We start from the raw sequence: 26,179 nt of genomic DNA on the forward strand, positions 1-26,179 counted from the left end.
AAGAAGTGTTAGCAGGCCTGAAGTCATGGGGCCCAAGGCTTGGATTGGAGCAGGGAGAGCAGATTTCACCTTCAGCTCCTGAGGTGCCAACAAGCAAAAAGAATAATGTAATATAGGTAACACCTATATCCCGAACACCACCTTTCAAATTTTTTAAAAAATAAGCACTTTTGATTCTAGGTGATTATGGAAAAATAGCATTTTAGAACTAAATTGACAAAATTACTGTAATAAAAGGGGTAGAAAGAGAAGCTGACATTCTAGTGAAAGGGAAAATATGAGTCAGTAATTGTACTTTTTTTTTTTTTAATTTGAAATGTGAAGCAACTGTTAGCAGAGTAGGAATCTCTGGGAGGCAAGGGCAAGTGGCTGCTTCTCCCTCTGAAACAAGAACTTGTGGGTATTTTCAGAGTGGGAGACTAGATTTAGCGAACTTGTAAGCTGTGGTATTGTGATATATCTTCCAACAGCATAATTAAGAAGGAATTAATAGTCTTAGATAGTAAGAAACCGCTTTTCTCATTTAACTTAATGAGTGAGGATGGAAAAGGAAAGACTGTCTTGAAGGACCCTTAGCTTACTCCAGTTAAAAATCCCATATCCATGAAGTGATTTAACCATCCTCTGTAAACTTTGCTTTTACATAGCATGGTCCATAACCATGGGAAGGGATGTTTGCATGGAGCACCTGTTTCCCCTTTACAGTCCAACTGTTTCTCCTGGAGGCACATTGATTGCATGTTAAGAGCTTAACACTTGAACGTGACATTGGAGCTGAAAAGAAGAAGTTGTGGCTCTCTTTGGACTACCACTGAGACAGAGACACTTATGGGCACTACATCACAGTCTGAAAAACACCCTGCAGTCTCCATCCCTCCAACAACTTGGCAGATGCAGAGGGAGGTAGCAATGTGACCTTTATAAATAGCTGAGTTATGCTCAATTTTTTTCTTGTGGCTTGGATATGGAGAAGCATAGACAGCCTGTGTGACTCTGAAAACTTTAACGGAAATGAAACAGGAAGTCAGATCCTTTCACAGCTTGTTGATCTGTGAAGACAAGCTGAGTCTGTAGACTCATTTTCTAACCCCAGAAAAAAAGCAGTCAGGGGAGAGAAATCCAGCTGGGGGTGATACTCTGGAGAGGAGATGCATAGGCAGCATGACAGAAGGGCCAGCAAGAACAGAGACCGCTTCACTGAACAAGAAAAGCGAAGCAGAATTAGCTCAGAGAGAAGTGTTGGTAAGTTCATACTGCTGTGCTATAAATTTTGGCATATCAACAAGCTGGTGATAAGCTAGAGAAAAATCCTTTGCTACTGATTACAGCTACATGGGTACTACTTTTACCTATATGTCGGACTACCTGACCTTGATAGTAATAAGTTACAATAAACAAGGAAATGGTTCTTGACTGTTAAAAATGGGTCTGAAAAACTGAAGGAGGAAGCTGTTACCAGTTCTGCATCTAGGCTTCCTACTTTTACTGGGTTGGATACTGCTGCCTTTGTCTCAGCACTCGTTTGGAACTGTTTACATTCTTTGTGTCATGCTTATAATCCTGCTGCTCACCTGCAGATGAACACAGCAGTTTCTTTGGCTGCTGATTTGGAGGTTTAAACATACGTGGTTAAAATGTCTTCACACTTGCTTAGCAATGACTTTCAGTATAAGCTTTTGCTGTAATTGCTGTGCACTCTCATATGGGTACAAGCAGAGGGAGGTAGTCATACTCATGGCTGCAGCTTGGAAATGCCATTGTCTGCAAAAGAACCTGGAGGTTCATGTTGTGGGAAAATTCATAATACTCCCCTAAAGGAAGAAATTGTCATAAATATCCCTAAGCAGTAGAACTTTGCCATCAGCAGATAGCCTTGTTTGAGTATCAGAAACATATGCAAAATGTTAGGACCAGGAAGTCTGGAGGAGGAGAATCCAATTTACATTGTTCTGTTGGAGCAGGTCCAGAGAAGGACCATGAAGTTGGTAAGAGCACTCTGAGCACCTCCAGGAAGACAGACTGAGAAAATTCGGGTTATTCAGCTTGGATAAGAGGAGATTGTGTGTATACCTCATAGCAACCTTCCAGTATCTGAAGGGAGCTTACAGGGAAGCTGGAGAGGGACTCTTTGTCAGGAACTACAGTGCTAGGACAAGGAGTTCAAATTGAAAGAGGGGAAATTTAGATTAGACATTAGGAAGACATTACTGTGAAGATGGTGAGACACTGGAACAGGTTGCCCAGGAAGACTGTGGATGCTCCATCCCTGGAAGCGGGAGGGGGACTAGATGATTTTCAAGGTCCCTTACAATCATTAACATTCTATGATTCTCTGAAATATTTTGGGGAAGTTGACATTTTCTGAAGCTTGCTGAAGCTTTGTAGCAGCATGTTTCCAATTCTTCAGTCCGTGAAAGGAACTGCCTTCCAGTTAACTGCTATTTCCGTTTCTGCTCTTGATCCCAGCTTAGACCTGGATCTATGTTTGCTCTCTCCAGGGTTATCCTAACCCACATTCAGCTGACAGGAACAGCACACACAGTGCAGGAGGGTTGTGTGTTAGCTGGCTCAGTCTTACAGTGGTGTATGTATCCAACACCAAGGAGGGAGGCAGGTAGAGGCTGTCCCATCTCACTCACAAGGAGGAGAGACAACATTTTCCTTCCAAAGCTTGAAAATGGAAAAAGGTCCTAGAGAGCTCTTTGTGACTCAGGGAAGACATCCAGAAAGGGCTTAAGGAGAAAGAAAAGGCACTATGGATAGTGTTAGTTTAAAAGTCTCTCAAGAGGTTTCATGTAAGTGATCTCTGATTGATTGATTGATTGATTGATTGTCCCAGGGCTTATTCCCATTCATAGAGCCTCAAGACCATGCTCCAGATTCCACTGAAGTACTCAATAAATGCACGAAGGAGAGAGCAGAGAGCCATGAAGTGGGAAGAACTCGCTGATACAAGGGTTGATCTGCTAAATTTTTTGATTTGTACTAAACATTTCATCTCTCTCCTCTGATGAGCCAGCAGCCAGATAAACATCCACTTTCAAGCCTGCCTGCACAAAGGAGTCACCAATTAAATCCTAAGATCTTAACACAGGTTAAGAGAAGGCAGAAGGATGCAAACCTGTATTTATCTGCAATGCTAAACGATCTTCTGCCACCAACACTGGCCTGGCCAAGGCAAGAAAAAAGCTGGAAAGGGAAACTGAAGTATGTGATAACTGCAGACAAGATGTGGAAATAAATAAATTCCAAACACCTTCAAGCCTTTGCAGGTGGATGCCAAGTGAGCTTTATCCTGGCAGCATCTCTCTCAGCTGCAGTCCCTGAGACACAGCTACATTAAACACAATCTGTGAGTCCAGATGGAAAGCACCAGGTAACCGATGCTCTGGAGAGGCACAGAGGTGGCACTTTGGAATTTTTTTTTCCAAATGGATTTTTTGATGGAGCAGCACACAGTGCTACTTACACAACTGACAGCTTTAGGCCTCTTAAGTAAACTATTTACTTTTGCTATTTTTAGCTGGTTTTTAAGCCTAGATTTTCTTTTACGTGGATAAATGTGTCTAAGGCTTTCTGTGAGTGCATGTAAGAATGCTTGCCACGCCGATATTTAGCAGGTTTTCCCTATTTTGTTTCTAGCCCAGATTAACTGAGGTGGAGGGAGAAACAACCTGATATTCATGCCAGGTGATACAAATCTCTTCACTGTTTCATGAAAAGTCTTGATCTTCAACCATTTTAATAACTTGTGATATTTTAGGGGAAAAAAACCCAAACAAAACCAAACAAAATCCAGTAATAAAAGACTGTGTAAGTTTGTCTTGGCTGTACAAACTGCTTGTAACTCCGTAAAAGATTTAAGTCTTTGTTAGGACCATCACAATTCCTTTCTGTTTTTCCTGCGAAGTCTGTAATGAGATGGAATAAAACTGTTCTTTAATGTGTAACCAGAAGAGAAAGTATATCAGTCTATGCAAATTCTCTACATACCTCTGGGAGAAATGACACATAGAAGTCTATTACAAAGGAAGGTACTTGGCAAAGGGGAATTTCTTTTTGGATGAATGCACACCATCTTGTTAAAGAGTGAATTAGTAAGGAAATCAATATTTAATTATATGGAAAAAACCAAAACCAACCAATAACTTCAAAGTTATTAAGTTTTGTTTACATTTAATGACTGTATTTCAAACAGATGATGATGATGATGGTGTCGGTTTCCATTCAGCAAACTGGAATCCCTAGAAGTGTTTCAGGCATCCCCATCCCCAGAAGAGTTAAGTTCCAGTCTGGATGGGGCTTTCAGCAACCTGGTCTAGTGGGAAGGGTCCCTGCCAATGGCAGAGGGTTGGAACTAGAAGACCTTTAAGGCCCCTTGCAGGGCAAGCCATTGCACGATTCCGTGCTGCTATAAAATGTAACAGCGTCGTGTCACGCCCAAGCACAACCCCACTGGCGGAGGAGCGGCCGGGGTTGCTGGGGAAATGGGGAACTGCGGCGGGAGACAGGCCGAGAGGTGTGACAGGGTTATCCCTCCTCCGCGGCTCGGGGCACGGCCGGGCGGGAGCGGGGCGGCCCCGCGGGATCCCCGCCCCGGGCGGTGCCGGCGCTGCCTGTGGAGCGGGGCTGGATCCCGGGGAGCCAGGAGCGGAGCGCCGCCGTGGGTGAGGCGCGGCGGGGCCGGCGGGCGGGCGCGGAGGGTGCCTCAAGTCGCGCCGAGGCTTTACCTTTGTTTGCCGTTTCTTTATTTTTCCCGTTTTATTTTCCACTTGACTCTTTCGGGGCCGTTTCCCAGAGGTGGCGGCTCCCGGGAAGCCGCTCCTGGGGCCATCCCGGCGGGACGGCCGGGATGTGCCCCCGCCGTGTGGTGGCGGGGCGGGGGCTGCGGGCACCGCCTGCGGGGCAAGGCCGAGCTGCCCTGGGGAATGCCGTGTCCCGAGTGCGGCATCAGCGCCCACTGCCCGGGGGTCGTGCTTGTCAAACAGCTCGGGGCTTCGGCCGGGCTTTGGCTCTTTGCTTCGGGGGCGGTAATTTTTTATTGTATTTATTTTTTTCCTCACTGTGTGCGGTATGGAGTTGCGTGTTGCAGACTGTCTTGTATTCCCGTCAGAAAGGTGAAGGTTTAGGAAAAAGGGGCTCATAAATGCAGGTGTGATTCAGGAGGACCCAGGAGGGGCCAGCTGCAGGTGGTCCTCGGTGTCAGGTGGCCAAGAAGACCAAGGGCATCCTGCATCAGCAATAGTGTGGCCAGCAGGAGCAGGGTGGTGATTGTCCGACTGCGCTCAGCACTGCTGAGGGCACACCTCTAATCCTGTGTCCAGTCCTGGGTCCCTCTCTACAGTAAAGACATTGAGGTGTTGGCGTGTGTCCAGAGAAGGGCAGCAGCGGGGTCTGGAGCACAAGTCCCATGAGGAGCAGCAGAGGGAACTGGGGTTGATTAGCCTGGAGAGAAGGAGGGTCTGGGGTGACATTTTTGCTGTCTACAATTACCTAAAGGAGGCTGTAGCCAGGTGGGATCAGTCTATTCTCCCAAGTTACAAGTCATACCAGGAGAGATTTAGGTTAAATATCAGGAAAAAATTTATTCACTGAAATGGCGTTCAGTCATCAGAACAGACTGCCCAGGGAAGTGGTTGAGTCACCGTCCCTGGAGATATTTATTAGACATGTAGATGTGGCACTTGGGGATATGATTAGTGGTGGGCTTGGTAGTGCTGGGTTAACAGATGTGATTTTAAAGGCCTTCTTCAGCCCAAATGGTCCTGTGATCTCTTACATTACTGAGAAGCGGTCTTTTAGACTGAGGATACCGTGCCCTAGCAGCTTGCTTTTGTGCTGTACATTCTGTGATATCCATTTCTGCTCTGATGGTTACTCATCCAGCTCTCATTTTGCACTGCCTTTCTAACTAAACCAGCTTGTTTTCTCTTTGGAGAAGCTGTACAAACTGTAAGCAGCTTATACTTTAATTTTTGCAGTAGAGAAAGAACCAGATTTCTGAGGTATTTAGTGAGTGTATTTAAGTGAGTATTTAAGCTAGCACGGTGCTACCTGCTCCATGGCTAATACGTGCAAGTACCGTTATTCCCACTTCCGTCCTCTGGCCCGCTCCACTTTCAGCAAGTGGTGAAACAAAGAGGCAAAATACGTGAAACAGGAAATAATGACAGGCTAAGAAAGCTTCTTTGTAGTCACTGAAGTGTGCTTCTTTAAAATTTCATTTCTTTGCTAGCGGACAGATAATTTGATTAGAAATTGAAGGGTCTCTTTGTGCTAGGAGGAAAAGATGCTGTTTTCCTAACTATAAAAAACTACTAGGTGAAAAGTGTTAGAATTTATTTTGGAGGGGAGAAACAGCATGAAAATGCTGGTCAGCATTTAAATCTAAGTGCTTTTATGGATAAGTATCTGTATTTGGAGTTGAAAAGAAATTAAATTCTTGTAGTTCTGAGATTCTTTGCCATTTTTGGATATAAGGGTTGTTTTTCCACTTTGTTAAACTGTTTGGAACATGTTGCCTGCCTAGGTGGTGTTCATTTCCCATTCAGCACCAAGACTTTCTGTCCACCTTGTTTCTTAGGTACAGTCTCCAGTTGAATCTTCACATCCTATCTACCAAGGATTAGACAACAAACATTAAAGGGTTTTTCAAAAATGTATTAAATTTTTCTTTATCTTAGTGCTTAGTGTTTGAAAATTTTTGATCTTGCATGACTACCCAAGCAAATGAGTTTGAGATTTCAGAAATACCTCTGCTGAACCTTCTGACCCCACACAGCTGAACTGTGGGAGTCACGGAACCAAACTGTCCTAGGGGAGACGATTATGCTTATAATTTCCTTGTTTTAAAAACACAGGGAATAACCAGTGCTCAGGAGTCAAAAGGTAATAAAATTATACTGCTTTCATTACACCTGCATAACTAAATATGGGTGTGATAGAATGGCATAAGGTTTTCCTTAAGGAGCCTTTTAATCTCCTCTTGTTTTAGGCTGTGATTTTTATTTTTTTTTTTTAATTTACATTTGGGTTGCCTAAGTCATATTCTAATGGCATTTTTATGGCAGTCTAACTTCTGAAAGAGTTATAGTACTCTTTAAACTGAAACACTAATCTGAGTTGCTGACATCTGTCCCTGAATCACTTCAGGATCTGATTTCTGCTTTGATGGACTTTGGGAAGGCCTGGTGAACACATGCCATCCTTTCTGCACTGGTGGGGTAATGCAGCTGGCATGGTGCCAGCATGCAGAAGCAACAGGGAGCTTTGCCCATGTGCTCCATTGCTGCGATTTCCAGCATAGCAGATGCCAGTTCCTCAGTGCATGGTTGCAGTGCTCTGGATCAGACAACAGTGCTGCACCCTTCAGAAAGACTGAAAAACAGCTACTTCTTTGTGAAAAAGTCAGAGTTCGATGATAGAAAACAGGAGTTACACTTCTTCAGCTGCAGCAATGTAAAAAGCAGTCACTGGCAATTTTAAGAGGGAAGTTTGTTGCTAGGGATCTTGTACCAATTCTGAGGTGTTAGAATTTAGTTTGTATATTACAAAATTTGATTTGATGGAAAGTTTGACATTTTCCCATGAACAGTATAACTCATGGTTGGACTGTCTGTTGCCTGATAACATAAAAGCATAACAAAAAAAAAAACCTATAAAAGTTGTGTCCCAGCATAAACGAGGACAAAAAGGAAATAAGGGGTATACTGTCCCCTTCTTGAGAGGGCTCCAGTGAAGACAAACATTGAAAAATACTTCAAAACTTCTACTGCTTTTTCATTAATTTTCTGAGAAATTTTGAAATCAGCATATTTTGGTTTCTTTTCAACCTTACACTGTGCTTCCCATTTTTTCACTGCTCTATACACTATACATTTTTGACATCCTCAAGATCCCGACCCAAATGCTTGGGATTTCTCTGTAGCATATGGGGACATGCTGGAAGCTCCTGACAGAGAGAGGAAGTGTGTCTCTTGCTCCTGTCGCCATGTCACCAGTGAGGACAGATGCCACTATGTACCTGTACAGAGGGATGTGTCAAGCAAGGCAACTTGTACTGCCTACATTTTTCTTTCAACAAATTTTTCTTCTACAGGGGAATGCTGTAGACTGAGCAGAAGATATGTGTTATCTTACTTGAGCCGTATTCTGTGATGGTGGAGGGCTAAAGATGTGGCAAGATGTGGCTGTATATGCTCAGTCTCTTGTGCTTTTGCTAGTTCTACTCGTGGTCTTCAGCAGGACCCAGTCTCAGGTGCCTTGTCCATGCATGTTGCTGAGGTTTTTTACATATCTGAAGTGTTTAGCATTTATGTTTCCAGGGCTGGGTAATCATGTTGGGTAAATGATGCTATGAAAGACAGAAATGCGTACCTTAGCATCAAACCAGTGCCTTGATATGACATGGTGTCCGTGGGGCTTTGACCATCATCAAGTCTGCCCTTGTATCAGTGCATCAAGTGCCCTTGTATCAGCATCAAGGCAAGGTGCTTGGCACTGCTCAAAGGTCATCTGCCACCAGGGAAACCACAGAATGGTTTGGGTTGGATGGGACCTTACAGACCACCTGGTTCCAAACCCCTGCTGTGCACAGGGATACTTTTCACTAGACCAGGTTGCTCAGAACTCCGTTCAGCCTGGCCTTGAACATTTTCAGGGATGGGACATCCATAGCTTCTTTGAGCAGCCTGTCCCAGTGCCTCACCAGCCTTCCAGTGAAGAATTTCTACCTAATACCTAACCTAAGCCTGCCCTCTTTAAATCTAAAGCCATTCCCCTTGTTATGTCACTAAATCCTGTTGTAAAAAGTCCCTCTCCATCTTTCTTGTAGGCCCCTTTAGCTACTGGAAGGTGCTTTAAAGTCTTCTAGGAGCCTTCCAGGCTGAACAAGCTCAGCTCTTTCAGTGTATTCTCATAAGAGAGGTTCTTCATCCCCCTGATCATTTTCATGGCCTCTTCTGTGGACCTTGCACCCTTAGGTCCACATCCTTCTTATGCTGTGGGTCCCAGAGCTGGATGCAGTACAGCAGGTGGGGCCTCACAACAGTGGAGGGTGGAATTGCCTGCCTCGAATGGTTAGCAAGGTTTTAATTGCCAAGTGTGTGCAAAATCAGTCTTCTGCAAACTTAAATACTTGGTTCAGGTCTATCTGTACAACAAAGAGAAACCCTATCTGTGTTCCCCAGTTTTGCTTTGAGCACAGCACCATGTTTGTGAGCAGCTTGGAGATATGTTTATTGTCCTTCAATTCTGGTTTCATTTTGGGTCATTTCCTGCACAAGAATTTCAACTGTGACGTTCTTGCCAAAGGCCAAGGCCTTAAAAATAGGGGGTTTCATATAAATGAAGAACTTTAAAAATTATATTGCTGGGCTCCATGTCAGAAACTATCCAGTACCCTGTATTTCATTTTCTTCCTTTACAAGTGAAAGTAGGTTGTGCCTCTGCCAAGTGCCAGCCCCTCAAAGAGAGCTTAATATGCAAGGTGACACTTAACTATATTTTACAGGAGTGCATGATTTGTATTTTATTTAGTCCTTGCTACGTAACTCCAGTTTTTAGGCAGTTTGTGAAAATGCAGAGGTGTCAGGGAGCTGTGGTCTCTTGATCCCTGCAACTGATGTAGAGTTTAAACTTCTCTCTAAACACTTGAAATTTCTCTTGCATCTAAATTTCTGTAAAAATACCAACTGTGCATTAGCAATGACAATAATGACTGTGATATTATTATGCATAATACTACTACTACTAATGTGCTTTTACAAAATTGAAAGCTCTTGCACAGAATATTCTGAGTTCTTGAACCACATCTTTATGAAATGTTTCTGTTAGCTATGACTTCAGTATTACACTGAGCGATAACTTAAATTTCAGTGACTCTCTTGATGCAGTCAGTTTTACCTTTCTGTATGTTTTTTTTTTTTGTATAATATATTAGGCCAGAAGTACCTGGTAATGCATTCTCACAAAAAGGCAGAGGACTTCTGTGTGCTTGAGCTAATTAAAATATGCCAGTTTGAAAGTGCTGCCCTTGAAATGATGAAGAGAGAGCAGGGTTTAAACACTCCAGCTGCTTCCACACAAATACCATGAGTTCTGCAGAATAAAGCTGAAGTTTTGGCTTTGGTCAGACTGGACACTGAGAGGCAGAGAGGAAGAGATGCAAGACCAATTTCTGCCATTTGCATTCAGAGTGATGGCTTTGATATTTTACTTTCTTTGGCCTTGCTTTGTGCTTCTAATCTGTCTTGAAAAGAGGGTAAGATGCAAGTAAAACTAGCAAACAGCTAACACTGCTGGAATAACCTCTGCACATACCTGCTGAGGAAGCACAGGCTTCATCTGGTGCACTACCAGGGGATATGAATAATTTGTGATTATTAATCATAAAGTATATGTAATTACTAATCCACATGAAAAAGTACACAGCTCTGCACCATCTGCACACAAAATCGCTCAGGAGAGGGCTATGCTCTGAAGACAGACACAAAATCTGTGTGAGGTGCAGCAGTCAGACCTTGTGCAGAGATGGAAACGATGAGCAACGTGGGTGTAGTTTGGTGAGATGGGCTTTCTCTTTGGACAGTAAACAAGCTCAGAAGAGTTGATTTTTTTGTTTGTCATGGGTTACTTGATCCTGCTCTTTTTCTGGATATCAGTTGGGATAACTTTTTATCAACAGGTAGCTTAAAATTCCTTGGACTGTCCTGTGTTGTGTGCTTACTAAGCATCCAGGCAGAGCCAGGGGCACTTCCTGCACCGGGGAATCCCAGGAGTGGGGCAGCTGCCACTGGACCTCTGCCTAGAGAGACCAGGAGGGATGCTGCCTGTGGTACCCCCAGCCTCCTGAGTACCTGACTGGGCATCCTTGGAGGGTGGGGTGGTTGATACAAGTCTTGTGCTGTCTAGCAAACAGGATTTAAAAATTAGGAGGGGGAAAATTACTGTTATTGCTAAGTAAGACTTCTTTTTTTCCCCTAACCATGTTTCAGTTATCTAGACATATCAACATAAAAAACCCAAGGTATTCATACTTGTCAGCTACATTTGAGATGTTCAGGAGGAAAGTATTTCCTTTATTCTGTCAGTTTGGATTCAGCATGGGAAAAAAAAAAAAAAAAAAAAAGAAGAAAAAGAAAAGCAGTTTGAGAACTGTGAAACAACCATGACTGACATTAGGGGTGACTCAACATGCAACTCTGCATCAGGCAGAATAAGAATTCTTAGAGTGGGCTTCTTTCAAATAATAGATTTAGTGCATTTACGTAAGTTCTGTTTAAAGTGTACAGGAATTAAATAGCAATTCAGAATGGGAACAGACTTTTTTTTTCCACATTAACAAAGAAACAGTAGCAGAGATTTCAGAGGCTCCTTCTTTAAAAGGAGGTTATTTTATTTTTTCTTTTTTTTTTTTTTTTAAATAGGAATAAAAGTTTTAGAGAGATTCATGTGTTTTTAATGGCATGAAATGCATTTCATGTGTTTCTCATCCAGTATTCTGGACTGTAAATTCTCAGAAGGCTTCTGTCATGTTTTTTCTTACTTAAATGGAAGTGAGGCTAAGCATTATTCATCTGTAGGTCTTGGATGAAGCACCCTATGCCTTAAAAAGGAAGCTGGATTGTACAGGAAATGAAGAACTGAACTTTGCTTTTGTTCTTGTAGGCATTTGTAGAGAGAAAATGGTATGTGCAGGCTAAGGCATGCATTAATATCTTGATTATATAGCTGAAAATGGTATTGTAAAGGTAATTCTAGTAGAGTATATTTTAGATAATCACCCAGTAGGTAAGAACACATTATGGTTGTTACTGCACAGTAGGAATAAGTATGTGTCACATCTGGATAGATACATTAACACCAGCAGTTCCTGTTGATGATCAGCCATATATGATGATGATGATGTCAGCTCTATATTCTCTATATTTTTCTGAAAAAAAGACTGAGGGAGCTAAGAGGGCACTTGGGACAGCCCTATGCAGAAGAGTTTTGTAAATAAAATCTTTCTTGCAACTGATGGGCCTCAGCATTACCAAAACTATTCTGTTTTCTAGGTAGTTATGTGATTCGACCTGTGGTTTGGGGCTGGGATTTTAATTTGTTTTTTGATTTTCTTTCAGTAGAAGATATTTGATCAGCAGACTTGGTTGAACTTTTGATAAGTCACTGATGGATTACATCTTTGTAAATTATTTTCTTTTTCTTAATATACCAAGGAGAGAGCCTCATCTCTCCTGTTTGTTAGAACAGGTGAATGTTGCTTAACAAGTTGGCATTGCTTTACTCTGTAAAGGAAGGGGTTTGTAATTAAATAGTTATTGAATTAAGTAGTGCTTCTCACATATCTTGATATGTGTTTGACCTGTTTTCAGTTGGTTTGGGGTTTTTTTTTGTGCAGTGCTGATGATAAACTGGGAAATCAAAGAATTTGTGATTTCTCAGCACCACTTAAAAAGGCATATTTCTGTCTTCTAAACTCTAATGGGATGTAATCTTATGTAGGTATTGAATTTGTATGATTAATAATTTTTCTGTGTCTCCCTCTTGGCTCATTCAGTTGAGGTCTGTGTACACATGTGCATCATGCTTGTGCCTGCTCTATAAAGGTAAGCTTGTTTGTTTTCCCTTAAAAGAGAGCCTTAGCCTCTTCTGTAACATACCTTGGTGCTGATGGTGAATAATGTGGAAAATAGCAATGTGCAATAACATGAAGAGAACTCTGCATGCACACCTTGAACACAGGCAGACTTGGACCTCCATGCCAAGCTTTGCATGTCTCAGTTGAGGGGGTCTGCCTTCCTTGCTCTGCATCCAACAGAGGAGGGAGGTGAGTGGTACAGGTGGGGAAGCATAAGGGCTGGAGCAGAGGAGTCCCACATTCTGCCTCCCTTTTTGAATGAGGCTATACCTTCTTTTTGGGAACTAGGAACATAATTTTGTGTGATGGGAGTATGAAACCTGGCCACTTTTTGGTGACAAGTGCTATGTCCTGCTTTCAGTACCAAAAGGACGGTGAAGAGGAATGTCCCGAAAAGAAATCATTTTGTCAGGTTTAGTTTGGGAAGATGCTCTGATACCTTTCTGATGGAGAAAAACAGTAAAGAGTGATTGTGCCATCAGACATGCTGGAATATTCAGTAATGCATACAGTTCTGTCTGATAGTTCCCAAGCTAATCTCTGACATTTTGCATTTCATCGTGTGTGTGCATTTAACGTAGAAGCCTCCAAAAAAGTTGTGAGCGAGTCAAATGTGAAGCAAGTCCGTTTGAGATTCTTTCTGAGTTGAACCTGAAACAGATGTTGCAAGCGCCTCTTACTTATCTTTTTTCCTGGCCTTTTTTGTTGGTTTTTTTTTTTTTCTTCTGTGTGTCTCTCCTGCTGACTTTGCAGGAAAAGCTTAAGGCTTGGCACTAGCCGGAAGCTTGATGTAGCATGAAAATAAAACATGGTGTACTACTTGCTCTGTAAGATAAACACTACTATCAGCTCCTACTCCAGCACTGTTCAGCCTCTGTTCTTCCAAATTTCTGCATGGCAGAAGAGTCAGGCCTCCCTGTCATGCTGATGGTCACAGTCAGTCTCCAAGAAGACTGAGAGCCCAGCAGCTGGTCACAGCACTAACTGCTCCTGTCACTGCCTCCTGAGGAACAGGATGAATTCTGCCCATAGCCCAGGGAATGGATATGGTTTGAAAATCTGGGGGTTTATTTTACTCCCCCGACTAATGTGTTATTAATTTAATTGCTCATTGGTTTCTGAAGACTTTTGGAAGGTGCAGGGAGGGGTGTAGCAAGATCTATTTTAAGATGCTGTCTTCTTTAATTTATGCTCATGATGCATTTTTACCAGCAGTACTTTGTAATCCAACTGCTACTTCTAAATGTCATTTACTTGAATAGAAAATGTAATTAATTTCTAAGGGTGTCATAGGCACTGGAAGTATTAACTGAATCACAAAGTGCTGTTCAAACAGCAGCTTTCCCATGACAGGAGGGAAAGTTCATGAAGTCTAAGGTGTGCTTAGACTACATGTGTACAAGTAGCAAAAATATATACATACAAGGGTAGCAAAAATACTCAAAATCACTTGTTTACAGGTTTTTCCATCACCCATTAGGCGTTCTACTAGGGAAAATACCCTTTTATAAATCCCCCATATTAAATAAAAATGGGTGAGTAATATTTGATTGTCTCGTGTTCTCTGACGCTGATTTGTGTTTCTCATGGAAATCAGTAAGCCTGTGCTTCCCAGCACTCCTTGAAGAGCAGTTGCTCAAGCACCTGGTAACCATATGTACTGAAAGAGAGCTAGTTGAATTCCAGTAGCCTGAGGTTTTTTCAGGATTATTACCACCAAAAACTTCTTCAAAAGATTGCTTGATTCAGTTTAAAAACTGATGCAGAGCATCTTTCTGCCCGTAAAAGGGGTAAGGGAAGAAATTTTGCATTCATATGTATTTCTTGGTACTCCATAATGCAAAGTATGTAATTTTAACAGATGGACCAGCTTTTGATTTTTTTTATAGACCCAGTTTGTTCAAAATCAAATGTGGGAGTGGACTATACAGCCCTTTTTAGTAAAGAAATGAAAGTCTGCTGCAGCTTACCTTTGATACTGTGTATTTAAATTGTTGTTCATTTCAATCATCACTGGTTTGCATACAACAGTGTAAATCCAGAATACCCTCTGATCCCTGGGCTGAACATCTGTGAGCCATCAGGTTCCATTCTAGTGGACAAAAGGTTCAGTTATTCACAGTCCACTGAGGTTTTTTTCAATGCTGATGCCTTTATCCTAAAGCAGAAAGAGAAAAAAATGCAGTTGCTTGATCTGGGATTGCCATTTATCTAGGTAGGAGTTTATGTGCATATTGAGAATGTACCTACCAGTGTCCCTCAGGAGGAAGTGGGTGTGTGTTTATATGTGTGTGTGAGCTGTAAGTGGGAGTGTCTGGTTTTTCTGTGAAGTTTTCCACTTCCAAACCTTACAGCTGATGTTTTGTTGTCTGTTACTTGGCATCAGTAATAAACATTTTCTGGAGCTTCAGAACGAGCCCCCCAACTGACCTAAAATTTATTGACACCTTTTCATTTACAGCTCTTAACCTACCTTTAGTTCACAGGAGAGACAAGGTCTGGGTCTCACCACCAGATGACTTGCATACAACATCTTGTAATAAAACTTCTTCAAACAACAGAATATTGGGAAAGGCCAAGTATCAGCAGTGCTCTGTGTATATGCAACAGTGCTCATAAAAATGAGTGCATCACTGTTTATCTTGTTGCTAAGGTTGGAATTGATATGTAACTCTTTGACTGGATTGTTGTCCACAGTGCATGGGCTTAACTTACTTGGAAAACTTAAGCCCCTCTTAAATTTCCTGTTAAAGCCAGGAGGGGCAAAAGTTCAGCTGACATAAACTACATGGAATGAGTAATTATCTTTGTAGACTCCTTGGAGAAGGATCTTTTCAGCCTTTTCTGTGGATACCTATATAAAATTTGAGTTCTTTTAAGGTTTTGTACTAAATCAATAAATAAGTTAATAACTGAGCATCTGTTCATCATGAGCTCTGGGAATTTCCTATACTCAATTTTTTTCCAGAGGACAAATTTCTCACTTAGGGAGCAGCTACTGCCTTTGTTAACTGTTCAGTCTCTAGGGCCTCTCTCACTTGTAGGTCTTCTTATCAAAAATAGACAACCATAACCTTCCCTAACCTTGTCTGTAATGCCAGGGGAGTGACAGAATCTTGTCCTTGTTTATGTCTGTGAAGAACAGTGAGCGTGCACCCCCTCTGTCATGATCTCCTGAGCTGTCTTACCAAATCCCTGGGGAGAATCTTTCTCTGGAGTTTTAAATTGTCCCTAAACTTACCCAAATTGAGGCAGGAACATTCCTTTAATTCCCCTGGCAGTCATATGATGCTTAGTCAGCTAATATTGCCTTATATGGCCCATCTGTTGACTACAAGTAAGTCTTACGAACCCCTGGTCTTTAAAGACGTGACTTAGAGACAAAATAATTACAGTACAGGCCTCTAGATCACCACATCCTGAAGTAATAATAAAAAAAAAAAATTAAAAATTTGAGGGTTTTTTGTTAGTGAGCAGTGGGTTTGACACCAGTCTTCCTGTGACTCCATTGTAACTATGTATGTAGCCTTCACTGTGTGCAGGAAGTGTGGAAATGTGAACTATGTGCACCCAAACCCCTAAAAGCTTGAAAAATTAAGTATATAAATTATGTGTATTAAGTAAAATATATTAATCTTTTAGATGTCATGTTTTGTGTTTCCTTTGTAGTGGTATCATGTTTAGATGATCTTTCTTTTTGCAAGATAGCAAACAGAAACAAGTACTTCAAAATAATAAGATTTTTCCCTCTCTTTTGATCCATATTTTAGGAAGGCATGAGGTGTGGTCTTGGAAAACAGCCAGCAAGGAATCCCTGTGTCTCATGTGGCAAAAAGTGAAAGTGCAGCTAATGCTAAGCATGTCCTTCCTCACTGCTCTTTTTTGGTATTGTAGAAGGCTATACAGCTTTTTAGCGCAGCTGCTGAAAAGGTAGGTTTTTATTGCACAGACTTTAGTCTTCCACACTGTTGCTTATTTCAGTAATAAGTAGTCAGTATTTCAGTACTGACTTTCAACACCTCCTCGATGACACCTGTTCTATCATTTATATTTCAGGTGGAGCAACTACCTTCAGAGGCAACTCATAAGTAAGTTTTTGTTGTCACTCCACATTCATTAATCACCCTCACAGCTTCCCTTTAGATGCAGAACAGCAGAATGTAACTAATCTGTCAATCTCAATTTAGGGAATCTCAGTGTGCTGCCAGAAGTTGATCTGCTTGGCTATAGTGCAAGAGAATGGAAAGGAGAAACAAAGCAGGCCAAACAGATGAGGGAGGTAAGAGTTAAATTTTAATCTCTGCATGAGGACAGGGGAGAACCAGCACCTGGGAAAGAAATAGCACTCTCAGTGCAAACAGCTGCAGCAGCTATCAAAGCCAGCCACACTGCCTAGTCAAATGAGAAGCAAAAGGGGCAGCATGAGCATGGGTCTTAATAAAGAGTGCAGCAGTGCAGGTCAAAATGTAGATCAGGTTTTAGTCTTGTATATATTCTGAATTCCATCTTCTAGCGCCAGTGAGCCACACAGTAGCCTTAACAGGAAAAATCATGACCAGTGCTAAAGCCCAAATAATGTGGTCTTAGGCACTGTCATTTGGCCAGCCTTTGATTTAAGCTAAAAACACTTATTCCAGGGAGGAAGGAAAACCCACATCCATTTCTCCTCCAACCTCTGAAGGTCCATGTTTGGCAGCCTTCCCCTCTCCAGCATCATCAGCTGCGGCTGGCAGGGTAGGAGCTGGAATCTAACCTGTGCCAGCTTGGGTGGTGCCCAGCAGGCAGGGTGCTGGGGTGCTGGATAGGGACCATCCCATGCCTTTGGGCACAGTCCCTCAGCTCCAGCTCTGCACCCCAGCCTAGGTGCCTCTGTGCTGGTGTCTTCCCCAGGGTGCTGCTGGCAAAGCAGGCAGTTCAACTGCACCAGGGTATTTGGCATGCATTGGCTTTAGGTCATGGTGTTGGAATCACAGACAAAGTGCATACCAAGAAGGACTTAAAGGGTAAAAAGAAGCTGGTAAGGATAAACAGTAGCATAAAGGGGTTGCAGAAAAAATAAGATAGTTTTCAAAAAGCTGCAGTTGTGTTCAAGTGATGAACAGAGAAAAGATCCAGTTTTACCACATTAAATGCAGGAACACAGCAGTGCCAGGAGTTCACAGAAAAGCACACAAGGCCAAAAATAATTTGGAGGACCAAATAACAAAAGATAGCAAAACTTCTAATAGAAGTTGCAAGCCCATGCTGGGCAAAAAGCCTTTCAGAAAATCTATGAGCCTTCTGGATGACCAGACTTGAAAAGGAGACTCCTGTATATGGAGCAGTCAGTAGATGTCTGGTTACATCAGGTAGAAGTTGCTATAGTAAGGAGCACATTTTACGATGAGGTCTTGTGAGACCCAGCATAACATGCTTGCTGCCCCCAGAAGGAATAATCCCATGTTTGTCTTGTCTCTCCCTCTTCCTTGCCTTGTCCTAGCTAGGCAGTCCTTCTCCCTCTTCTGTTCTGACTCTCATCCTCTTTTGGATGTGGTCCACCCGGATGGTGAGCTGATGAAGCAGATCATCTACAAGAAGGAGACTTCTCTGAGGCCCTCAAGCTTGCTGAAGTAGCAGGGAACTCCCTCAGCAGAAAGAGTTTGATAGGGTTACTATCTCAGCTGATACAGTAAGAATAAGGGGACAGAGTGCAGCTGAGAAGTGGTAGTGGGATAAGGAGAAGGGAAACAGATTATGAGGAATTGAGACCATCCTGCTGCCCCCTTCAGGAAGCAAACTGGAAGTGATGGAGCAGCCTGTTGGACTGTAGAGTTCTCTCCCTAATTCACTGCCAGTTTATTGCTCAGAATTTTCTCAACAAGGGTCAGATAGCAGCCAGTGGTAATGCAGAGAGGGTAGCTGGACCAAGGGCTGTCTGCTTCAGCAGAGAGCTTCCAAATCTGCTCTGCCTCAGGTCAGTGTTGCACAATGGATTCAGGTCAATGTAAGGAAATGTTTTTGCCTAAAGGAGTTTTCTCCAGATACTTGTTCCTGCCCTTTTGCTGCTGCATCCCACATGTCAGTGAAAACTGTAAAATGCTTGGGGTTAATGCTATTACAGCACAGAAATCTGTGCTGATCTGCTCTAATTTGGTTGACCATGTGAATGTTTATAGTAGCAAAAGTGCAGAGACTTGAACAAGTTGCTGGGTTCAGAAGGAATGCTGAATCACTCTTAAGGGGCAGCGCCAGTCTAATGTGTTTACAAAAACATAGTGTTTAACATTTCTGTGTATATAAATCTTAAAAATATACTGTCTTGTTCCCCCAGCTCCCTCTTATGAGTAGTTTGGAATTGAACTTCAAACAACATGGTTTTTTTCTAACATTTAGTATTTCTTATTGCTAATTTTTCTTGCTCTCTTTCTAGGCATATGAACAATTGTTTAAGAGCTGTCATATCAAATACCTAAGACAAGTCAGGAGGGACAACTACAGTGTAGTAAGAGCGGTGCTTTTTCAGATATTCAGCCAAGGCATTCCTTTTCCTTCATGGATGAAGGAAAGAGATATATTGAAGGTAAAATTCATTTTCTAAATAAACACATTTTAGCTATCCATGCACAGCAGAAGAAAGCTTTGTTCAATGATATATTTTTTCATATTTTTCAACTTTGAAAAGTGATATGTTGGCTGTCAAAGTGGAGAATCATTATCAGAATTCAAAGAGAAGATTTTTAACCCACTGAACTACATTTAATTGAAAAACTGACCTTGATCTAAATATACCAATGTGAACATGAGTCTAAATGATGTAAAAAAAAAAAAAAAAAGTGGATAGATGAATGTATGTTACTGCCATCCTGCTAGATGTCATTCACTTAACACAACAGGTTATTTAAATCCTTCCCATCCACATCCATGCAAAGTTCAGTGGCTCGCTTGGGAGCTGCCGTGTTTCTGGAGCAGCAGGAATCCTGCTATGGGCTTCAGGAGCTCCAGCAGGAGGTAGTGTCAGGAAGGTGGGATCTATAGCTCCTGCCTGTAGAAAAGTGTGTGCAGACTGCAAGGTGTCTGTGATCCTAAATACTCACTGAATTTGGAAGTGCTCAGCTTTTCCAGAGTGTGAGTAATACGTTTTGCTGAGAGCATATTTTCTTAATCTTTGGTTTTTTTTGGTTGGCCCTATTTTAAATGTTACTTTGGGACTTGGCAGTTAAGTGCATCCTCCTTCATAGCATTTGAACTGTGAGGTTCATTTACTTTGTTGTTTGAACTGTACAAACAGCTGATAGAACCACATTGTAAATTGTATGTAGACAAGTTTATATAACCATATACTCTGCTTCTTGTTATGGTTATGATTAGCTTGTCTTTTGGTTTTTTCCCAGCTCCCTGAAAAGCTTTTGTATTCTCAAGGTTGCAACTGGATTCAGCAATACAGTTTTGGACCAGAAAGATACACAGGTCCAAATGCCTTTGGGAAGTTGCGCAAATGTATGGAGGCATTAAAGACAAACGTGAGTATCTTGGAAATGGTTGGGAAGAATAAAAGCCTTGAGAAATGGGTTCAGACAGTTAAGGAACAGCCTCTTGCATATTCGTGGGGCAGTCAGCCTTCCCCCCAGGTTCAGACTGCTGAGATGCTGGGAAGGCCATTGCCCCTCCTGCAGAGAAATCCAGATTTTGGTGGTCCACTAGGTGAAGTACTCAGGAGTCCCCTGAAAGTTAGGGAGGCAACCATCCCCACAGCTAGTCCTTGCCATCAAGTGGCTTCTGCAGTATCTCATCATTTTGATTAAAAACAAACATGCTGTATAAGATGCTTGTGGATTCCCTCCTCAGCTGTAAAAGAGCAAACCATGCATTTTTTTCTAAAACTATTGTATTTTCTTTGCTTCTATCCCCATTAAATGTTTTAATTATCAATTTTTGCTATAATTTCTCTCTGTAAACTTAAGCACTTGATTGAAAAGACCTGTCAGCCTCACCACCCCCTCTGCTCAGCACTGCCAGATTGCCATCATTCCTATCCCAGGACTATAATTCTTACTTACATATTTAAAATTTGGGGATATTTAGCAGCCCCAAAGCCTTCTGAGAGAGAGATAAAGAGCTGGGCTGTCAAGACCTTGCACCTTTCTTGAGCACCCCTGGGGTTTCTGTGGATCTGCAGTGATAGTAATTGTTAATTTTAAAATAAAAACAACAAAACCCCAAACAGACAAATATAAGCTCTAGAAACAAAGCATTAGAAATAAAAGGAGGGAATTAAAATAGAGTAGTTGGTCCCTCACCTGCACCCTTGCTGTGCCAAAGTGACAGCTGCATCTTCTTGAGATAGGCCTGGTAGTTGTTATGTGCAGTTATCATTTTGTTCTGGTTGCTCTTTGCATTTCCCAGTTGGGTTATTTGGCTTTCATTTATAGCTTGTTGTAGTTCTTTTAGCTGATGTTAGTGCACAAAGCATTTAGTAAGAAGAAAAAGTTTCAAGTCAAAAAAATGAATAAATCCTTACAATTAACAAATTGTTTCAAAGCAACTCTGTGATGCATTATGCTATTACTTGGCATGAGGTATAGCTCCCAACTTTTTTTTTTTTTTTTTTTAAAAGATCGTGTTCAACCATTGAGATGGATTTCTGCCTATTTTTAGTAACATGGTTCTTTGCTGCCTTTCCTAGCTCAGAATCATAGAATCATTTAGTTTGGAAAAGACTTTTAAGATCATCAAGTCCAACCAGCACTAAACCATGTTCACAAGTGCTACATTTACACTTTTAAATATCTCCAGGGACAGTGACTCAATTGCTTCCCTGGACTGCCTATTCCAATGCTTGACAATACTTTTGATGAAGAATTTTCTCTAGTATCCAGTCTAAATCTCCCCTTGCAAAAATTCAGGCCTTTTCCTCTTGTTTTATGACATGTTAGTTGGGAGAAAAGATGAACTCCCCCACTGGCTACACCCTCCTTTTGGGTAGTTGTAGAGTATGATAAGATTTTCCCTTCAGCCTTGTTTCTTCCAGGCTAAATAACCCAAGTTCCTTCTACTGCTCCTTATCAGCCTTGTGCTCCAGATCCTTCACCAGCTCCACTGCCCTTCTCTGGACACACTCCAGCACCTCAATGTCCTTCTCATAGTGAGGGACAAAAACTGAACACAGAATTTTGAGATGTGCCCTCACCAGTGCTGAGTACAGAGAATTGCTGCCCTGGTCCTGCTGGCCACACTATTGCTGATACAGGCCAGGATGCTCTTGGCCTTCTTGGCCAACTGGACACAGCTGGCTCATGTTCAGCTGCTGTCACCAGCATCCCCACTTTTCCACTTTTTGCCACTGAGCCACTTTCCAGCCACTCTGCCCTCAGCCTGTAGTGTTGCCTGGGGTTGTTGTCACCTAAGTGCAGGACCTGGCACTTGGCTTTGTTGTACCTCATACCATTGGCCTTGATCAGATTGGAAGCTGCTGCCTGCAAATGCTGTTGTGCCTGGGCTCATTTGAGCTGCTTTACACTTAGACCAGGCTTCTGTTCCTGTTTTGCAATCTTTTGTGTTAAATAGAACTTTTAATAATTTTAGTAATCTTCTTCTTCTGTGTGCTTTCCAGTGGGCTGAAATAAGTGCTACAAGAGATCATGAAGAAAGAGGAAACATGTGTAATACACTGTTTTCTGATGAAAGCAAGGAATACAAACTATATGAAGCCATAAAATTCATCATGCTCTATGAAGTTGTCGAAGCCTATGAGCAGATAAAGAGCAGGGATGAACCCGTTCACAACCTTTTTAGCCTTCTCTTTGCTCGTGACTCTTCGTCTGACCCTCTGAGTTTCATGATGAATCATCTGAACTCCATAGGTGACTCTATTGGCCTAGACCAGGTAAGGATATAAATTAAAAACAAATCACAGAACTTTTTCCATCTTTCTAGTGATTAGGTGATTATATCATACATCATCCGTGACAGCTGGCCCATTTTTTTTTCTTTGAGATGTGGGGAAAATGGACTGAGGATAGCCATTTATCTTCTGGGGAAAAAAACAACTAGTTAGTAAGAGTGGACCAAAAACAAATGCTACAGGCATCAAAAAGACAATTATTGTTTAGAACAATAATAACTTTGATATGTAAAATAGTTTTAGGTGATGCTGTTTTGACCAGTTGTTTTGCTTTTCCTATCTGATCTGCTATGCCAAACTCTACAGCATCATTCTCTTCCCACCCTTTGGTTTTCATGAGATCTAATGTCTATTAAGAGTAGGTAATGACAACTCTACTAATCACCTTTATATGTTAAGTTTTTAGTTTCCTGTTTTGTAATTAGTGAGAAGTTCAGTGCTGATATCTAAACACTCCACTGCCATTCCACAAATGGTTTCACTTTCCAATGGCTGAAATTATTTTTATAATCAGTTTCAGTTATCAAGTCAATTGTTACATGATGCAGTCAGATTTAGGAGCCGTTTGCTTATGACTGGACAAGTTCTTCTCTGTCTGGCTATGCCCAAGGTTATGAACTGTTCCCAAACCTTTTTTCCTGATTAAGCAATCCATTGCAAGAAGTATCAATGAGATGCCAGTTCTCCAGTTTCATATATGTGAAGCACCAAGTTTTTCCTTTCAGTGTTACATTTTCCATATGTAGCAAGTGATCACAAGGTGGCAGGCTTCCTATTTTTTCAGGGTGCATCAGTCTTGGTACCAGCTATTCCTTTCTTGCTCCCCACTAAGCTGTGTGAGCTGGCTTGGGAGCAGGTTATGTATGGTGTCAGGTGGAAAAGGAATGTTCTTCTCTACATGCAAAAGAGAAGTGTAAGGGCTGTTTGGAGTGTCCTCAAACTTTCAATGTTCTTACTCCACTAGCAAAAGGGCCCCTTTTATCCCTTGTCTACTGTTTTGAAGCTAAATGACTTGCCTTAACTTGGATTATCTTCGGTTTAGTTTTCAATGTCTAGAAATAAATGTCTTACAGACTTCTTTAATTTTTAGGTTGAACTGTTTCTTCTTGGATACTTACTTGAAGTAAAGATACGAGTTTACAGACTGCATAGGTTTAATACTGAGGAATTTAAAGTAAACTATCCGGATGAATACCGAAGGGAATGGAATGAGATTTCTCTCGTGACTGAGGATGACCGCTACTATCACATCCCCCTTTTCTGAATGTGAAGGACCAGTGACTTTTTTTTCTTTTTCCTTTGTATAGTATAGTGACTAATTCCAGTGAATTAGGTTTCTAATTGGCAGCAGTAAAATCGTGAGAATGCTCATTAGTGGTTACAAAATGATTTATGGGTTTATTGTGTAAACATTTTGCTTTCCCATTGCAGCTCAGTTCACCATCAGTCAGCCATAAAAACCATAAAATATATTGCTTTACTGTCTGGGGCAAAAAAGTGTGACATTTGGGGGTTGTTAGACCAAAAAATTGGAATGCCTGACAACAAAAGACAAAGGTTATGCTGGGTTTTCCATTGCTAGTGTAAGGGTTTACTCTGACATCCATGGATGGGTTAAACGTAAGTGCCTAAAGCAATGACTGCCTTTCCCTATTCCTGTCTGTCTCTAGCAAGGGAGGATGAATCACAGAGGAAGAAAATCCCAGGGTCCCACAGTTTATATTCCATGCTATTTAACTTGCATTGACTTGGGATGGGAGGATATAAGCTGGGGCCTCTGCATGGCTGCTTCAAATCCACTTGGCTTCCCTTGTTGCCAGAACGCCTCTCCAGGGATGGGCAGAGCAAGCAGCTGCAGGCTGTACTTAACTTCAGACATGGGAAATTGAGCTGGCTGCACCCAGTGGTGATCCCTGAAGGTGAAGAACTGTTACACTGGGAGAAAAAATCAACACACAAGAACACTGTGATGAATGGAAGATCACCTGTGTAAATGAGGAAAGTACATAGTTTTTTCCAAGGTAAAAAGGGCAGTGTTCACGTGCAACAGAGTTTCACCCAGTATCTGCGTATGGCTTTGTTCAACTTGTGAATTCTTTAAGAGCTGATTTCAACATTACCTGCCAAGATTTCCTTTGCAATTCATTTGAGAAAGCTGTGCATGGAATACAGGCCAAAACACTGCATTTTCAGAAAATATTAATTTTCTATGCATGATGTGAATTCAGCAGTGTTGCATACATGTTTTATCCTCTGATTATGTATTAATCTCCTTGCCTAAGATCACTATTTTTAATTTAGACTTCCGTTTTGGAAGTCTGTCCAGAACAAGTAAATGAGATTTACCTTCCTACATGGAACATTTTCCTCAGTTCTGTTTTCTAAAAGAATCGTGTGTGTTTTGATTATTTCAAAATAAGGGACCTTAACTTGAAGTATTAGATCTCACAAAATATTTGTGAAAAGCTTGCAATGTCACAGGCTAATGGTTGTATTGAAGAGGATGAGGTTTATTAAGAAACAGAACCTCTCCTTTCCTTATCCCAGGGGTATGGGGATAGGAGGGTTTGTTTTTTTAAACCTGCAGGAGAAAATGCAAGCCAATAGCAAAAATGGGAACAGGGCCTGCAGGAGCTAAAGCAGTTGCATGAGGTATCTTCATGGTAATGCTTTGAGTCAGTGGAGAGTGCTTAGTTCCTTTGTGTAAAGGAAAGCTATTTTCTCCCTTATGCTCCTTTTATTTGTGTGCATATGTATATATATATTTATAAATACAAACACTTGAGTTCAGTTTTGTTGAATGATTTGTAGATTTTAATTAAGAAGGCTTGATAGCTGTATTAATTTCATCTCATCAAAACCGGCAGACTTTTATTTATTAAAAGAAAGTTTTTTTGCTGAATGAAGTAATTTTCTTGTTTTAGGTTTGGTTCTGCTCTGCATGAGGAAACGTTATAATACCTAAGTGTAGAGTATTGTTATCTATTTTGCATCAACAGTAACATTTACAGTTATCAATAAACTAGTCTATATTTTATTTTTGTTTTGGTACAAACAGACATACCATAAAAAGTATGTATTTTTGTTGCGGGCTTTTTAATGATTTGCATATTATTTGTGTTTAGGAATATGAAAGCATTACAGCTGAAAGTGATAAATTGTGAAAACATACATTTTTGTGATCTTGAGCACATTAATAGTGGGGAATTAATAAAAATCTAAAACAGACAGTGGAATTTACCTCACCAGTTTGGATGTTTGCAACTGAACCTGGTCACCTGAGCTAGGGCTCTCTGCCTTGTCAGGGGAAGGCAACGGCACATGGACAGCCAGAGGAGTGGGTCTCTAGAAGGGACTGGTTCTCTTCATTGACTGTAGTAGGAGCTGGCAGTGATCAGCATAAATCTGTCTGCCCTAGATATTTGAAGTTAGGTGAGATTAATGTTGTCCCAAAAATCCAGAATGAACATACAGAAACAGATCTGCTGTCTTATCAGGTGTCAGAGGTATCAGCCAGATCATACCAGGAACAGAAATGGGAGGTGAAAACAGAGGAGCTTCAGGTGAGGATAATCACAAGTCTTAAAAATAAATGCAGAGAGAATCATGAGAAACACAGACAGGTTTGGGGCTGCACTGAGTTTTAACCAGGTTCTCTG

General features: G+C 41.5%; 1 protein-coding gene across 6 annotated transcripts; it reads left to right on the plus strand.

Moving 5' to 3' along the window:
- Window positions 1-1,062: 1,062 nt before the first annotated feature.
- On the plus strand, window positions 1,063-26,179 carry OTULINL (OTU deubiquitinase with linear linkage specificity like). Of its 6 annotated transcripts, XM_014261582.2 has the most exons (9): window positions 4,635-4,667; window positions 12,560-12,608; window positions 16,411-16,570; window positions 16,697-16,728; window positions 16,828-16,919; window positions 19,050-19,199; window positions 20,011-20,139; window positions 22,230-22,502; window positions 23,611-26,178. In XM_014261582.2, exons 3-9 carry the CDS (start codon window positions 16,464-16,466, stop codon window positions 23,782-23,784), a joined length of 957 nt encoding a protein of 318 aa, XP_014117057.2. In that variant the 5' UTR covers window positions 4,635-4,667; window positions 12,560-12,608; window positions 16,411-16,463; the 3' UTR covers window positions 23,785-26,178. The 6 variants fall into 6 exon arrangements, with proteins under 6 accessions (XP_005533104.3, XP_087921455.1, XP_014117055.2 ...); XM_005533047.3 differs by lacking the exons at window positions 4,635-4,667; window positions 12,560-12,608 and adding an exon at window positions 1,063-1,242 and having other exon boundaries at window positions 23,611-26,179; XM_088065329.1 differs by lacking the exons at window positions 4,635-4,667; window positions 12,560-12,608 and adding an exon at window positions 4,467-4,519.

This window comes from Pseudopodoces humilis, chromosome 1 (genome assembly GCF_049639895.1).
Source record: "Pseudopodoces humilis isolate 2021_Gansu_Grassland_sample_001 chromosome 1, ASM4963989v1, whole genome shotgun sequence".
In the NCBI taxonomy this organism is placed as follows: domain Eukaryota; kingdom Metazoa; phylum Chordata; class Aves; order Passeriformes; family Paridae; genus Pseudopodoces; species Pseudopodoces humilis.